Source organism: Lipotes vexillifer, unplaced genomic scaffold (assembly GCF_000442215.2).
Source record: "Lipotes vexillifer unplaced genomic scaffold, Lipotes_vexillifer_v1.1 scaffold197, whole genome shotgun sequence".
Taxonomy (NCBI): Eukaryota; Metazoa; Chordata; class Mammalia; order Artiodactyla; family Lipotidae; genus Lipotes; species Lipotes vexillifer.
Window position 1 is genome coordinate 89,844 of NW_006781042.1, and position 17,306 is coordinate 107,149.

The 17,306-nt window shown below is 46.7% G+C and overlaps 1 protein-coding gene across 1 annotated transcript in view; it reads right to left on the reverse strand.

The window, feature by feature from the left end:
* The window catches only part of SMOC1 (SPARC related modular calcium binding 1), a 145,158-nt gene that overhangs the window by 18,300 nt on the left and 109,552 nt on the right, over positions 1-17,306 (reverse strand). The window contains exon 7 of the mRNA XM_007454435.1: positions 16,657-16,737. Coding sequence (XP_007454497.1) covers positions 16,657-16,737 — 81 coding nt within the window. The remainder of the gene's footprint in view (positions 1-16,656; positions 16,738-17,306) is intronic.

Genomic DNA, 17,306 nt, shown 5'->3' on the forward strand with positions numbered 1-17,306 from the left:
GACCAGTCAACCTGCCTGACTTCCCTTTCTTGTTTTTTTGTTGATTCTGCGGGGATTTTTTTTTTCTTTTTTCTTTTTAGTTATTAAAAATAAATAGCATTAAAATAAATAAATAAATAGCATTAGGTTCCTTTTCTTGTTATAAAGAAAAATTTGAAAAAAACCCCTAATCCCACCAAAGTTAAACACTACTTGCCCTGGACCTCTTCTTTTTCATGTACACACACATAAATACATATGCACACATCTACTGGTTGTTTTTGTGTGTGTGTGTGTGGTACGCGGGCCTCTCACTGTTGTGGCCTCTCCCGTTGTGGAGCACAGGCTCTGGATGCGCAGGCTCAGCGGCCGTGGCTCACGGGCCCAGCCGTTCCGCGGCACGTGGGATCTTCCCGGACCGGGGCACGAACCCATGTCCCCCGCATCGGCAGGCGGACTCTCAACCACCGCGCCACCAGGGAAGCCCACTGGGGGTTTTTTAACAATAAAAGGGACCACATCATATACCTGTACTATCGCTTTTTTGATCTACTTATTTATCTCTTTATTTATTTACTTTATTATCACTTTATTTCTTTCACGAACAATATTCCTCAACTTTCCCCTTGACGAAGATGACAGGAATCGTCTTGGGTATCCCATGATCTTTTCACAGTGTTTTACAAAAATACCATTCCGAGAGCCAGGAATTTGGTATCAGCAATGTGGAGATTCATCCTCCTCACTGAACAACAGCACAAATGATGAAAATACAGAAGCTCAACTCTGAAGGAGCCAAACCCTTTGAAATAATGACTCTGGTAATGATACACATATGAACCGGACAGATGATGAAGCAGACTGTAGGTGCACACAGAGACGCAAAGCAGCTCCATGCTGTCTGAGAGGGAAGTCAGATGATGGGAAATGATTTTTGTCTCACTGTGAGGAAAAATGGCTGAAAAAAATTCTCATTGCAGGGTGAGGGAATATTCCCTTAAGCGCATAAAAATATCTGAGAGTCAGGAGACAGGTATGAATAGTACATTTGCTATTAAAATATAGTACTGATCTGGAAAATGAAAAAAAAAAAGAACTATTGTTTTCATAACGCAAACACAGCGAAACTAAACAGAATCTCCTTAGCTAGAGGAACAGGAGTTTAAAACAGTTGACAGGCACTAGACTCGAGATTCTGAGCCCAATTATAACTACCACCAGAACTGCCCCTAAGCGGCAGCTTAGGAAAGAGACATAAACTGATTGGAAGAGGGGTCCATGGGGAGACCTGGCCTGAAGACCCAGAATTTTGAGTTCGGCCCCTGGCTGGAATGGAGCCTGGCACCTTCCAGGGGATTACGCAAGAGTTTTTCAATAGCTCTCTCAACCCCAAGTTGGTAACTTTCTTCTACTACCCCATAGTTCATGCCACAGAAAAAGTGACAGAGGAGAAAAACCAAAGGAAAACAGCTTTTTACCGGCACCGCGTTCGTGTAACAACCTCTGACAGAGGCTTTAAATTAAGATCTTCCAGGCCAACATTCTAAAGCCATAAATCAGATGGAAAGCGAGATGCGAACAGAGGTAGAGAAAGCTTCCCCAGGGACAGAGCAAATGATGGACCTGACTTCACAGCATTGGGGATCCTGAAACTGCGGGAATGTGGAGACCAGCCAGCCGAGGAGAGGTGGGAACCTGTGGTTTGGGGACTGTCGACAGATTTCTGGAAGTCCTTGAAGGCTGTTCTGAAATGTTTGTAGCCCGTTTCCACAGAGGTTGCACGGAGTTCCACGGAGAATACTACAAACCATACAAACGGTGACGCTCGATAATTTGGAAAAACGGGGTTAGCATGGAATTCGAGAAAAGGTGAAATGCAGGGTTTATTATCTTTATTTGCTTGCTTATTACTTTATGACGATCCCTGCAAATTCAAGTGCTCCTCTAAGAAAGAGACAGGAAAGGTTTATAATCATAGCACTAACTGTTTGTGAAGAAAACACAGAGAGTTTGTCTTCCAACAGAGACAAAATCTCCCCTAAAATCCTCTTTATACTACTAATAGTCAAAGCAAATATTCATTGAGGAGCATGTGCCAGGCAGGCGATAGACTAGGGGCTTTACTTGCCTAATGTCTTTGTCCGTGTGAAGTAGGCACCGTTATTATGCCCATTTTGTAGACAAGGATGCTGAGTCGTGGATTCATGAATTTTCCCAAGTTCACTCACCCCGGAGAGAGGAGGGCTGGGGCTCCAGTCAAGGGCTTCTGACAGTCAAGCCTGTCTTGCTGAACTCTAGACAGAGGTTACTGTCTCTAATTATTTGCTTTCGGGGAAAAATACATTTATTTTTATGGTGTGAAGATCTGCCAGGCCAGTCGCTTTGTAGACTGCCCCAGATCTGCTGCATTTGAAAGCCAATGTGTAAAAACATGTACTTATCCATTTGAAACAGCACTGTTTCTTCTGAAGCAACGATTTTCTCAGCCTAAGCACTCTCCAAACCTTGTACCCTCATATTTTTCCCTCTTTGCCTCGGAACTGGAACACCTAAGGCCAGATTTGTAACTCACCCACCATTTACGGACAGTAACACGAATAATAATGGCTAACAGCTACCTGAGTACTTATGGTGTGCCCAGCTCTGTACTGGGCACTTCCACTAAGTCACATCAAACTCATCACAAGCCTCTAAGAAAAGTGTTATTATTATCCTCACCGAGCAGACTGGCTGTGTGATTTCCTCAAGGTCAACAACTAGGAAGTGGCAGAGCCTGGATTCCAGCCCAGGCAGTCTGCTCCCAGGCCATGGTCTTCACCTCTCTTTAATATCAGCTCTCACTGCCATGTGCTAACCTGATTTTTAATCTAACCTATGTTTTTCTTTTACTTGGCGTGGTAGATCGTTACAAAATGGTACCAGTGAATTGCACCTCCCTGTATTCAGGGTAAAGCCCTCCCCGCTGACTCTGATTTGCTTTGACCAATGGAAAGGATTGGGTTGACAGTGTGTGGTTTCCAGACCTCGGCCTGAAGAGGCCTTGTAGCTTCCACTTTCCCTTTCTTGGAATCCACCCTGAGACCACCACATAAGAAAAGCCAGTCCAGCCTCCAGGAGGATGAAAGGCCACATGGAAGAAAAGCAGAGCAGCTCAGCCCACTGCCAGCACCAACTGCCAGGCGTGTGCGTGAAGTCATCTTGGACACCCCAGCCCAGCTGACCCTCCAGCTGGACAAGTCCAGGAGTGAGTGCAGGTAGAAACAGTCAAGGAAGCACCCAGCCAATCCACAGACACATTAGAAAGAATAAATTATTCTTGTTGTAAAAAGCCATTATATTTCTGGGTGGTCTGTTACGCAGCAATAGATAACTGAAACACTTAGACTTGCTCAACTCTTTATCAATTTACCCCGTAGGTATTTTTGCAGCCCTCTCAGACCCTTCAGCCAATCAATCAATCAATCAACCAATTATTCCTTCAGTGCTTCACCAGACCTCATGCGAATACTAATCGGTACATACCAGGGGGGCATAAGCTTATTCTGTATCTGAGGACCCAGAAGCCAGCCCCATCCTTAGGGCCACTGTCACCCTCTGCCCTTCTCAGTCACCTCCCAAATGAATCTTAAAGTTCACAACTATCAGATTTTCCAGATACCAAGAAGTCACCTTCCAGAATGCAAGCCAGGGGATCTATTTCAAGGGCCTCTTCATGACCACTGGTTCAGACAGGAAGCTCCTCAGAAGTGGATACTCACTGTTCTAAAACATTCAGTCTCTGCTCAGGGGAGTTCAGGGAAAGATGACAAGATTAGAAGGTCTGGCCTGATAACTATGAGAATGGCCCGGGACCATCTGTAAATACTTGGAAGACATAAACAGGGCTGTCCAGGGCGACACGGGAATATACCCAGCCACACGTTCTTACACACCCATGCACACCCAGCCCCTCTAATCCTATTCCGAGAACGAGTGAGAGCCGGTTCACTCTCCACCTGGCAGTGGGTGGTTTAAATCTCACTCACAAAACTCTGACTGCCTGAGAGAAGAAACACAACAGAAAAGTAGCCTGTGGAAGGAATGAGAACGTGGTCCAGCCCTTGCCACCAGAAAGCACGCAGCCCTCTATCCCAACAATCACACAGCAGCCGAGCAAAGCAGGGCTAAGTCCGGGTGGGAGTGGGCAGGGAGGGGGGACCGGGGAGAGGGAGACCGGGCTGAGCCAGACAACACAAACCCTGTGTGCAGGCCCAGGGCACGGGTTCTCAGGTGTCCAGCCAAGACAGGAGGAGCGTGGAGGACAGCCCCGTCTGCTACGGCCAGCCCCTGCCTCTGTGCCTCTCAGTGACCTGTGGTAGTTAGGAGCAAAGGAGAGCGTGGACAACCTCAACCCTCAGCTAATCCCCAATTCTGATTTTAGCCCACAGTTTATCCTTTGTTTCTGGGAACTTTTTCTCCTTTATCATCTGTTTCTTTTTTCTTCTTCACTTAAGGAAAAAAAATGTCCAACAAACATAAACATTAAAAGATTCGAGTTTCAGGTCCTTGGACTGGTCTTTCTTTCTGGCTGCTGCCTTCCAGAGGAGAAGCTGCTGCAGGAAGGAGCCGACAAAAAAGCTGGGATGCTGGGTAACCCAACGCCTGAGTGAGCAGGTATTGGTGAGCCAGTCATATCTTGAACTCTTGGGAGAAAGAGCAGGGCAACCTTATGGTGATGGAGGCCAGGGGAGATGGGAGGAGAGAAAAGGCAGTAGTCAGAGATCACCAGCAGTCAGGGTTCTCCAGAGAAACTGAACCAACAGAAAAAAATGATAGATAGATAGATTTAAAAAAAAAAAAATATATATATATATGGATATGGATATGGATGCATATGTATATGGAGAGAGAGAGAGGGCTTCCCTGGTGGCGCAGTGGTTGAGAGTCCGCCTGCCGATGCAGGGGACACGGGTTCGTGCCCCGGTCCAGTAAGATCCCACATGCCGCGGAGCGGCTGGGCCCGTGAGCCGTGGCGGCTGAGCCTGCGCGTCCGGAGCCTGTGCTCCGCAACGGGAGAGGCCACAACAGTGAGAGGCCCGCGGACCGCAACAAAAAAAAAAAAAAAAGAGAGAGAGAGAGAGATTTATTTTAAGGAATTGGCTCCAGGCTGGCAAGCTGGAAATTCAGGTAAGAGTGATGGGGCAGTCTCAAGTCCAAAATCAATAGGTCAGGCCAGCAGGCTGGAAACTCAGGCAGGATTTCTATGTTACAGTCTGGAGGCAGAATTCCTTCTTCAAGAAATCTCAGGTTTTGCTCTTAAGGCCTTCAACTGATTGGATGAGGCCCACCCACATCACAGAGGGTCATCTGCTTTACTTCAAGTCAATTGATTATAAATGTTAATCACACCTAAAATAATACCTCTGCAGCAACGTCTACACTAGTGTTTGACCAAACTGGCTACTGTGGCCCAGCCAAGCTGGCCCCTAAAATTAACCATCACTAGGTCCCTATGAAAAATGAGACCAAGAAAAAAGCCAAATCTTACAGCAAACCATACACAGAGAAGCTGAGAAGAGTCATGGGTCATAGAGACATGAATTGGGAAGATGCCTTGATGAATGATGCCATCTTCCCACAGAAAGAACCAGAGGCTCTCCTCTGAGTGGTGGCTCAGTTGCTAATTAAGGGCAGCTTCTCAGGCTGCCCTGACTAAGCACTGCCTATACTACAGACAAGGGAAGTGGGATGCTGACAGGGCTGAGGGCAATGTCCTGAGAGAGGATGGTGCTCCTGGCGTCTCAGATCTAACGTGGGATCCTGAGTAACAGAGGAGATTAGGGCTCACAGAGAGGATGCAGAGGGGGTCAGGGGCCTTCCTGGCCCCAGGCTCTCACACAGGCTGGTACTGGGTGTACGCTGGTACCATGGCAGGCTCTGGAGAGGTCAGAAAAGTTTTGTAAGACGTAGCAAGAAGAAAGAACTAACCACAAGATCTTAACCTACCCTCATTCCGGGCCTCCTCCATCCCCAAAGCTTTCCCTGGGGGGTCCCACCTAGAGCAAAGCCTCTCTCTGCTGAGTCTGAGTATCTGTTCCCCTCCTGGACCCCTCACCCTTAGCACCAGGACTTAACAAGATTGCAAGCTATCGCATACTTCCTGATCCTTCCCCACACCCATCCCTGACCTGCGGCGCCTCACTCATAGGAGAACCACAGAGTCTTGGGTATAAAGGATCCACAGAGTATTTAGCCCAAGAACCCCTCTATTGCTGAATCTCTGCTGTTCCATCTCGAGCCACAGGATTCTGTTCTAGCCTGACACTTCAGAGGTGGGACCAGCCACCTCTGAGTCAGGGCCAAGTTATGGGGGATGAGACCACAGAGGCCAGAAAAAGAAAATGTGTCCCTTTGACTCATCCTGGGAAATGCCACATTCAATCCTCAGACCATCCGGCACTAGATTTTCTTAAGGGAAAAATCAATACACAGTTACCCGCCTGAAAAACAAGAGGAGCTTATCTATGTTTCGTTGCAAAAGGAATCATCCCACTGGGCCAAGAATATTAAGGGAAACACTAGCGTTGTGTCAGCTACAGTTACCCTGAAGCCCCTTCAAATACCTCACACCCACTTAGCCTCTTATCAAAAATGAATGAAATGCTGAAGGATAACCCAAAATAACAAGCTTTCTGTTAAAAACAACTTTTCCTGAATCACAACATGAAATTCCAGAGGCGTAAGAAATCACACGGCTCCTGCCTCGGGAGCCTCTGGCTCGGCATGAGTGGCGTGTGCTGTCGGGACAGTTGCAGAGAATCTGGCCGAAGAGGAGACTGCAGGAGCAAAAGGAGGGACCAGAGGGACCAAGCTTGAAGGCACTGACTCCCCTCTTTTTGAGCGGCTGGCCCAGGGACTGGACACGTGGTCTCCAAGGAGATGCTGCAGAGTGCACGATCTTGGGGAGTGATTCACAGGACATCACTGAACAGCCCTTTCTGTTCATTTGGCCACACGGGATTCAGCACCCATCCCCTGGAGGACTTCTTTTCTGCCCTCCCATCATGTCTGGCACCAAGCTGCCACTTGGCCATCACCAATCCCCAAGTCTCAGAGTCATCCAGGGACTCTGAGAAAACCCTGAAGAGGAGGGGACCTCAAAGAACCATTCCTCAGGGCTCCGTTTGGAACAGACAATGGTCAAGAAAAGAGAGGTCCTGTCAGGGCAGAGAAGAGGCAGACTCCCTGATAAACAGAACAAAGTCAGTCCTTCAAATTGTGCTCAGGTGCGCATCAAGTAGGGGTGGAGGGAGTGAGACTAGAAACAGAATATGCACAAATTTAAAATGTCACCTCTTCCACTGGAATGGGTTTCTCCATTTAATTTAATCTAAAGGCCCTTTTCCCCATAGAGTAGGCAGGCAAATGATGTGAAAAAGATAACATCATCACCCAATCTTAACCTGCAAAGGGACCTTGGACCACGTCTCTGGAGGAGGGCACCCCTTCTGATGAACTCACTGGCCAAGTGAAGAGATGCTGTTCAGCTCTGGTCATGGGAGAAATGAGGATGGTGTAAAAAGCTCAGTCGGATGGCTGTTCCCAAACACCAGGGGGATCTCCAGCAGTCAGAGGGAAGAGCTTCTAGGAACAGGAGTCAGGGTGAGATGGGGATACCTGGGCTTCCTCGCCAAGGCTGAGAGTAAGAGTAAGCGTCTAGCACTCCTGCCCCTGTGCACTCCAGCCCAGGCCTGGCACGTGGGAGTTTCTGTCACTGCTCACGGAAGTCAACAACGATCAGAATAGAGGCAGAAGAGCTCGGTGGTCAAGAGCGTGGGCTTGGGGCCAGATGGATCAGCCTCCACCACTTGTTAGCTCTGTTTACTTTAGCTCTCAAGTCCCAGGTCCTTACCTGTAAAAGCAGGGTAACCACAGCACAGGCCTCACAGGGTCATTGTGAGGATGAAACACAATAGTATATGCAAAGCATTGAACCCAGTGCCACAGTTAGTTGATAAGTGGTAGGTTATTAGCTGGTCTAGGGTAGCAGTGTCCTCTGCCAATGTACAGCAAACCTGGCCTTCCTGACCCATCCCCGTGAATGACCAGTCTCTCAGGTGGACTGCAGGTATGACCAAGGGCAGGGTAGCGGGAGCAGTCTGCTCTAGGTACAGGCAATGAGGGGCACGCTGTCTTTAGTTTACCTAAAAAAATAATAACATGACTAAGAACCAGTCTACTTTCAAAGATCACTGTGTCAGCAACTCAAAACAATGTCTGGGATAGAATATCCCTCCCCTCTGGGGTGGACCGTGCCTCCGCCCCTGTCTTTGACACACCACTGCCTGATGGTCAACTCCTTCCTTAGATGCTCATTCTATTTCTTTCCTTGGCCCCCTTAGCACCAAGTAGAGGCCTTGGCACACGAGAGCTATTGATGGGCCCGTGGCCCTGGGCAAGGTCCTTGCTAGTCTGGGCTCCTTTTCCTCATTTAAAATGAAGTGCTGGCACATATGGTCACCTCATCTTTGACAAAGGACACAAGAATATACGATGGAGAAGAGACAGCCTCTTCAATAAGTGGTGCTGGGAAAACTGGACAGCTACATGTAAAAGAATGAAATTAGAACAATTCCTAACACCATACACAAAAATAAACTCAAAATGGATGAAAGACCTAAATGTAAGGCCAGACACCATAGAACTCTTAGAGGAAAACAAAGGCAGAACACTCTATGACATAAATCACAGTAAGATCCTCTTTGACCCACCTCCTAGAGTAATGGAAATAAAAACAAAAATAAACAAATGGGACCTAATGAAACTTAAAAGCTTCTGCACAGCAAAGGTAACCATAAACTAGACGAAAAGACAACCCTCAGAATGGGAGAAAATATTTGCAACTGACAAAGGATTAATCTCCAAAATATACAAGCAGCTCATGCAGCTCAATATCAGAAAATCAGACAAGCCAATCCAAAAATGCACAGAAGACCTAAATAGACATTTCTCCAAAGACGATATACAGATTGACAACAAACACATGAAAGGATGCTCAACATCACTAATCATCAGAGAAATGGAATCAAAATTACAGTGAGGTATCACCTCACACCGGTCAGAATGGCCAGCATCAAAAACTCTACAAACAATAAATGCTGGAGAGGGTGTGGAGAAAAGAGAACCCTCTTCCACTGTTGGTGGCAATGTAAATTGATATAGCCACTATGGAGAACAGTATGGAGCTTCCTTAAAATAACTAAAAACAGAACTACCATATAACCCAGCAATCCCGCTACTGGGCATATACCCTGAGAAAACCATAATTCAAAAAGAGTCACGTACCATAATGTTCACTGCAGCTCCATTTACAATAGCCAGGACACGGAAGCAACCTAAGTGTCCATTGACAGATGAATGGATAAAGAAGATGTGGCACATATATACAATGGAATATTACTCAGCCATAAAAAGAAACGAAATTGAGTTATTTGTAGTGAGGTGGATGGACCTAGAGTCAGTCATAGAGAGTGAAGTAAGTCAGAAAGAGAAAAACAAATACCGTATGCTAACACAGATATATGGAATCTAATAAAAGAAACACCGTATGCTAACACATATATATGGAATCTAAAAAAAAAGAAAAAAATGGTTCTGACGAACCTAGGGGTAAGACGGGAATAAAGACACAGACCTACTAGAGAATGGACTTGAGGATATGGGGAAGGGGAAGGGTAAGCTGTGACAAAGTGAGAGAGCGGCATGGACATATGTACACTACCACGTAAAACAGATAGCTAGTGGGAAGCAGCCGCATAGCACAGGGAGATCAGCTCGGTGCTTTGTGGCCACCTAGAGGGGTGGGATAGGGAGGGTAGGAGGGAGACGCAAGAGGGAGGGGATATGGGGATATATGTATATGTATAGCTGATTCACTTTGTTATGCAGCAGAAACTAACACACCATTGTAAAGCAATTACACTCCAATAAAGATGTAAAAATTAAAATAAAAAATAAAACGAAGCGGTGGTACTCGAGGCTACGGTTCCCATGGCCCACAGCCTTACTACTAGCCCAGAGCTTCCCCACGGCTCAGAGGGGGATCCAGCTCAGCCTCCTCCGCCCCAGGGGAGCCCAAGCACCAGCAAGCGGCTGAGTGAGGCGCAAGGCTGCTGGGGGCCTTCAGATTAGCCCCCATGCCTGGCACCCCCCTCCACGGTCATACTGTGTCCAGCCGTCTGTGGCTCAGAGGCTCCCCCCAGAACAAAACTAACAACGCCTGCCCCACGTCCCCAAAGCACCCACTCACAGGAGCGTTTGCAGGGGGGCTCTGTAAATAGTGCACAGTGCTGGGATGAAGTGTAGTGGGTGAGGGGGTGTAAGGGACAATTACAAACCAACCAGCCCCTCTAAATAATTTCTCCCTGGGGCACCTAAAATGGCCATGCACGGTTCACCGTTGTCTGAAGCAGTGACCTCGTCCTTCCCACACAGACAGAAACTGAGAAGTGGAGGAAAACAAGATATAAATTCTACAGAAGATATTTCTTCTAGGATGGATTGTCCCAATATAGTATATAGGCACTTTTTTCAAACTTTTCCCCCAAAGCATCACTGACTCACATCCACTCAAATTTTAGAAAAGGCTCCACCTCTACTGAGTCATGCCATTAAGTGAGCTCATATGACCCTTCCACCAAAAAGAATACGAAACGCTTCAGAGTGGTTTTGCAGGGACAAGTACTGAGAAGTGTCAAGCTGCCGTCTTTCTAGTTTTTCTCAGTAACTTTGTTGACCTTGACCTGATAAGCTCTGTCCTTTGAGGACAAGAGCTAGCAAATAAAAATTCAGGCGATAAGGAAGGAGGGGGTCACGGGCCAAGGCGGGGAGATGGAAGAGATATTTTCTAATTTGTCAAATAAAGTATCATAACTTCACACTTCATCCCCCAAACAATAATGTTGCACATGTGAGTGTGTTAATAAGATATATACCCTGCTTACTTCCAAAGCCATTTTACAAATAAACACAGAATGAGGACCCTCAGACCAAAGCAGATATAGTAGTTGCCTTCTAGCAAATTGGCAGAAGCCAATTACAATACCTCGGCAGGGCCTTCAATTAGGTCTTTTTAGCAGCAGAGGCCAAAGGAGAACATTGGGATGTGGTGGTTTTGCCCTTAACGCCACAAAGCATACATACTCAATAAAATCTTTCTGGTGGAGCAAGTTCCAGACCCCTCCCAGCCACCACTGCACCTCTGTGTTCCAAGCAGACAACATGGGGTGCAGGAGCAAGGCCACTGGGAAAACTAATTTTAAACCCAGGTTAAGATGGACTGTGGAGCCAGGCTCTCTGGGGCCTCCAAACGTGTTTCAGCTCCTCCTGGCAAAGGGAGAACTTGAGAAAGGCCTTTGTTGCCAGGGAGAAAGCCATAGGGATGGCCACCCATGCCTGTCCCCGGCTCTATTCTACTGGCCCTGGTGGACCAAGACACCTGCATAAGATAGATGGGCAGACGTCCAGAAGGCCAGTGATAGAAATAAACATCCAGGATCTGCTTTTATACAGGTATTTTAAATGCACACGAGCCCAGCCCCATCCGCGGCGGCTAACGTTCGTGGATGACTCGTTCTTCCTTCCAGCCACGTTGTGTGTGAGGTTCCAGGTGGCTGTGAGGTATTTGCTTACAACAGCTACCGCTGGTTTCCCTGAGAACTGTTTATTTTTCCAGGCCTAAGGTTATTACATCGCGGTTTCTGGGCAGGCCAAGAGCACTGGTTTGGGGGGTGGGGGATCCAGCCAGGAGGTGCTGTTGCCTCTGTGACCCCAAATCCCAGTCCTAGCAGCAGCCATCCCAGCAGGAGCTTCCAGGTGAGGGAGGAGCATACAAAATGTGACCAATGGGCCCAAAAAGCAGGCCTAGAAGAGCACCGATCTGAGCCTGGCAGGTCAGGACAGGATGCTGTAAACAGCTTCCTTGTGATGTAGATGGTGAGAGAGGCAAACACTCTCACTTACCAGGGGGACAGGGGTCACTGTCATGGCAGAACTTATAAGAAATGCATTTCCACCTTGTGTCCCCGCTGATGGCTTGTTTGCAGGGAGCAGAGTTACCACCAGCTGCTGCATTCACAGATCTACAGGAGGAGGGTCTGCCAGGCAAGGAGGTAAGGAAGGAAAGGCGTGGTCCTTTTGGATTTAACCCACAGGGCCAGGTTCTAGGGCTTCTTGGAGTCCCAGATCAGATCGTGAAGGAAGTGAACTAGAAAAGATGGAGAGAAAGGAAAGAAAGAAATGGTGGGGGAGGAAGGGAAGTCCAGTGAGTGGCCACAGGAGGGAACCAGGTGGAGACAGAGGCAAAGGGCCTTCGTACATGCCTTGAGGGCACGGTTTGCAAGAAGAAAAGAGGGAAGGCTCACGCGACCACATTTCCTGGGAGATGGCCTTTTCCCAGAGGAGAAAGCACAGAGTTTTGTCAGAAAGAGAAAAAAAACAAGACTTCTATCAATCACAGCTGTGGGAAAGTGCCTGTAAAATCCAAAGCAGTAAGATATGGATAAAGAATGAGATGAAGCCTAATTTTTGTCATTTCCTTAATCTCTTTACTCTCTTCTCTAAGATGTATTATAGATGATTACAATTTTTTGAAATTCTAGTTATATTGAGAAATGCCTTCGTCACTAGCCCCTGATACCAAAAACTCAGCAAGAGTTCCTGTTTTCTTATAAAAGCAGAACAGAGTCTCTGGCCAGCTTGCACAGGAGAAGATGCTGTCTCTCAAATTCTAGGATGTTCGCCGCCAGGTGTGCCGTCTGCCTGGTTGCAAGAAGAACTCCTGGTACAATGGAGGCGAGAATCAAACAGGAGTCCAACAGGCAAACCTGCTGCCGCTGACCCTGCCACATACTCAGAAGGAGACACTGACCATGATGAACACATGACAAAGCCTTAAAAACAAGGGCCAAAACCTCCAGGAGGAGGGAAGGAGACAGGATAAGTCTGCAGGCATATGTGTCATGTTATTGCAAAACTTCAGCTGCCCAGTGGAACCTTTCCAACATCAACAGTCGCCAGGCCAGAAGACAAACCTGGCGTCACAGGGTCTGAGTGTGAAAGAAGGATGTTTGGGGTGTAAAAGAAACTGGGATGCCTTTTCGCCTCTGAGAGAGAGAAAGCTGAGAAGAGCTCTCACTCAGTCGGCTCTCAGAGTCCCACTCCAACCTCCCCAGAGGCAAGGGCAGAAGCTCTCCTGGACCCAGAATCTTTCATTAAACTCTAATGGGAAAGTGTCCCAGAGGCCTGACTCAGAGGCTCTAGTCCATACCAGAGCCAGCCGCCCAGACCCAAGTTAACATACAAGTCTATCTGACTTCTCATCAGACCAAGTGAGATGATGTGAAAAGTGGCTAGCACAATACATCAGGATATTCCATCGAGGTTTTTTTCAATAATTCACGTACACTTACTATGTGCCAGGCACTTTTAGATACATTGAATTCTCAGAAAAATCCTGCAAGGCGTTAATGATTTTAACTAATAAGTAAGGAAATCAAAGCTCGGGGTAGTTAATTAACTTTCTCAAGGTAACCCAGCCTCTCGGTGGGAAGCAAGCATCAGAAGCCAGGTCTATAGGTTTGCCTGATACCAAAGCCCACGCTTCTACCATTATGTGGTTGATCTCGTCTACATACAAAAGATTCCCTACCCCCCACCTATGAAGGCCAAGCCTCAGGATGCTTCCTGGGCAACCCACTTGTGAGAGCACGCACAGGACAGGATGTTAAAGCTCATGTGAGAGCAGAAAATGCGATGTGGGCTGCCTTAAAGAGTTTTGCGCTAATTCAGGCTTCCCCAGGCATGTCAGGAAACGTCTCGGGAGGCACAGTCCCTACTTCTAGGAAAGGGGCCCCAAAACCTGAGAAAGACACACACCCCCACACACGCTCCCATCCAAACGCTTCCACTTCAATCTTATATAACGGGGCCAGCAAACTTTTCTTCTGTAAAGGATCAGATCATATTTTAGGCTTTGCAGGCCAGACGGTCTCTGTCACAGCTCTTCAACTCGATGGTTGCAGCACGGAAACAGCCATAGACAGTATGTAAAGAAATGGACATGGCTGTGTTCCAATACAACTTTGTTTGCAAAATCAGGCAAGTGGCCATTTGCCAACCTCTGTTACATGCCTATGTGACACAGTGTCCCTCACACCTAATTACATCAAAAAGGTTGACAGTCACTCAGTCAGTTTTACCACCTGATCATGATGGAGAATGTCCCTAGTTTATTAGAAAATGCCTATGGTATCAATCTCTGATAATGATTGCTGGTCTCAGTTACTCCCAGGGAACCTTTGGCTCTCCTCTAACTATCCTGTCCTGTACGCTAAACTTACAGACACAACTGGGTCAAACCAGGAAAAAATAAAGGTGGCTGGGTGCCTCGCACAAAAGGAAGGGGATTGTACCTGCCTGGAAACCATTTTTCAATATGATCCCATACTCATGCAATTGGAAGCTACACAGGGGAAGAACGAGTGGGAAGGGGAAGGACTTGAGCGGAAGCAAACATCACCAAACTTGACACTGCCTCTTTACTACACACAGAGAATGCAGCCCAAGAAGATAGGCGCTCTCTTCCCAAAGAGAAATCATTTTCTCCAGCCCCACCACTTACTAGCTGTGACCCAGGACGAGTTACTTCCTCTCTCTCATCCTTTGACTCTTCATCTGTAAAATGGGGTAATAACAATACTTATAGGGTTATGGTGACACTCAAATGAGAAAACACATAGCTGATATGGACTAGCTATGATGACACTGATGATTCTGACTTTACTGATGATGATCTTTTCTCCTCATCCCTTCTCCAAAGCAAACACGTTGAGCTAGATTCTCTAATAGATATAACAGACAGGCAGTAAAGCCCTTGCCTTCACAGAGTATAACTTAGGTAGAGAAATTAACCACTGGTAGGCGGAAAAAAATCATGGAAGCGGTTGCTAAATGTCAAACGAATGCTTCAGGCAAAAGGTGCTGTGTGATTTCAGAGAGAGCTCTCCCTCTTATCTACCCCTTGGTCACCGTACGAGAATTGAGCCTCCTACTGGGGCTCTGCAGACCTGCTGGGGGCTCAGGGAATGTGGGGATATTTTGCAGATATCACTTCCAGATACCACAGGCCCCAAGACCACTTCTCTTTGACTTATCATATTTGCCTAACAGTGAAGGGGGAGTGGAGGAAGGATCTAAGAAGCTTCCTAATAGATGTTTTTGTTAGGGTGACAATCACAAATTCTATCTCGATTGAAGAATTCTCACTAGAAGTATCGTTAATAGTCCCATTTTCCCTACCAATGATGATGATAATAATAAATACAATTGTACCTACAATTTATCATGCACTTACTATTTATCACTTAGCCAGACATTGGTTAAGTACCGTACAGACTAACTCAGTTAATCTTTACTCACCGTCCTTTAAGGGAGAGATTATGATCCTGGCTGAGAACTGGGGCTCAGTGGGCGTGGCCGGGGCAGGGGTGGGGCAGGCATTTAACTTGACTGGGTCTCTTACTAAGTGTTGGAGCCAGAACGAGAAACCCTGTTTGCTGATTCCAAAACCTGTGTTTTAACCATGGCACTGTTCTATCAAAGACTCTGGCCCACGGGACGTCACATGGGCTCCTTCCCACCCCAGCATCCCACACCTCCTCCGGCTTCTATCAAACAGGGCACCAGACACATGCCGAGGTACTCAGCAGAAAAAATCAACCAGGGCTATGTGACTTCACCTCATGGTCTAAGCCATTCCGTGCACTCCAGTCCCCATGACCTTTAGGACAAAGCTGGCATACTATACAGATAAACCAAAAGGGGGGCAAGGACTGCACACTCATTCATTAATGGTCATGCAAAACCCTGCCTGCCAGGTGAAAGGGATGTATCTTTAGTTTACAGTCCTTGCTATCTATCAGGAAACGATGATATGGCTAAATTCAACAACCATGCATAAATATGCCAAGTAGCGTTCCTCACAAGGAAGTCTGAGGCTGAAAGAAGGATGATTTCCCCCCCACCCCCGATAGAGATACAGATTGGATCTGTTAATACATTTTCCTGTCGATGGACATCTGGTCTTTTTTGAGGGTAAATGAACTTTATCAACTTTGGTCTTCATTGATGGTAAATGAACTCTAATCTGACCACTCTTCAGAAATTACCACCTTTCTACAAGGGTTCAGCCAGTACCAAAACCTGAACACTCACAAGACCCTCAAAAGATCAAATCAGAAAAGATAAGATTGGAGGCAGCTATTTAGAGCCTTAAAAACACATAGATCCAAGGCTCTTAAGGTTTGAAGTCCAATTCTCTATGCTCAGCCATTCTTCTTTCAAATTCTTCTGCATGGCATATAGAAAGTCAATTAAAATATTAAAACATACCATCAAGCTTTTTTTTAGCTAAAAGGATCAGCTATTCACGAAAGACGATCCCTAAACTATTCATTGAAGACAAAGTTGGAAGGGATTAACCCATCTCATCTCTGCATTTTACAGCTGTGGAAGAAACTGAAGGCCAAACTTGTTAAATGACTTGCCCAAGCCCACACAGTGATAGTCATGAAGCAACCATATGGCACCCGTGGACAGATCAAGTACATATCAATACATAATCCAAGGCAGGTTATTTACCTGAATTTCTTACATTGGTATTGTTCAGTTTGGAGTCCTTGATTACCAAGTGCTTAATCCAGAGAGTGGGAGCTGTGATTTCTGAAAAAAAAAAAAAAAAAGAAAAGAAAGAAGGAGAGAGAAGATAATGTCTGGGCAAAGAGAGTATGTAACTTGGAGCGTAACCCCCAGACTTTTTAACAGATATTTAAAAGCCTGAGGCATCAAGGCTTGAGCCATCTCCCTCATCCCATATCCACTTTGTCCCAACACCCTCTTGCTCCCTTTCTATGGAAGATCGTCTCCCCATCAGCTCATAGGAGCCAACCAGGGCCTCCTGTGCTGGGAAGCCGAGTGGTCAGAGTCCAGAGGCACTGAGCCACTCCATCCAGGAATAAAAATATTATCCCAGGAGGTGAGGAACACGCGCCAAGCCAAGCCTTTCTCAGCTGCTTCCCTGGAAGAAGATTTAAAGGGGGTAAATCAACAAACGAATATGCCAAACAAACCACAGAGACCATTTTAGAGGAAACAGCTGAGCCACAGCAGATTTTAGCTTGCTGAGACTCTGCTTCACATGGGGAAGAAAGTAATGGGTCTAATGTACGCTTCAATCCCCTTTCTAATAGTTTCTCATCAAACAGAGGCTGAATTCCTCCATCCAGAGAGTT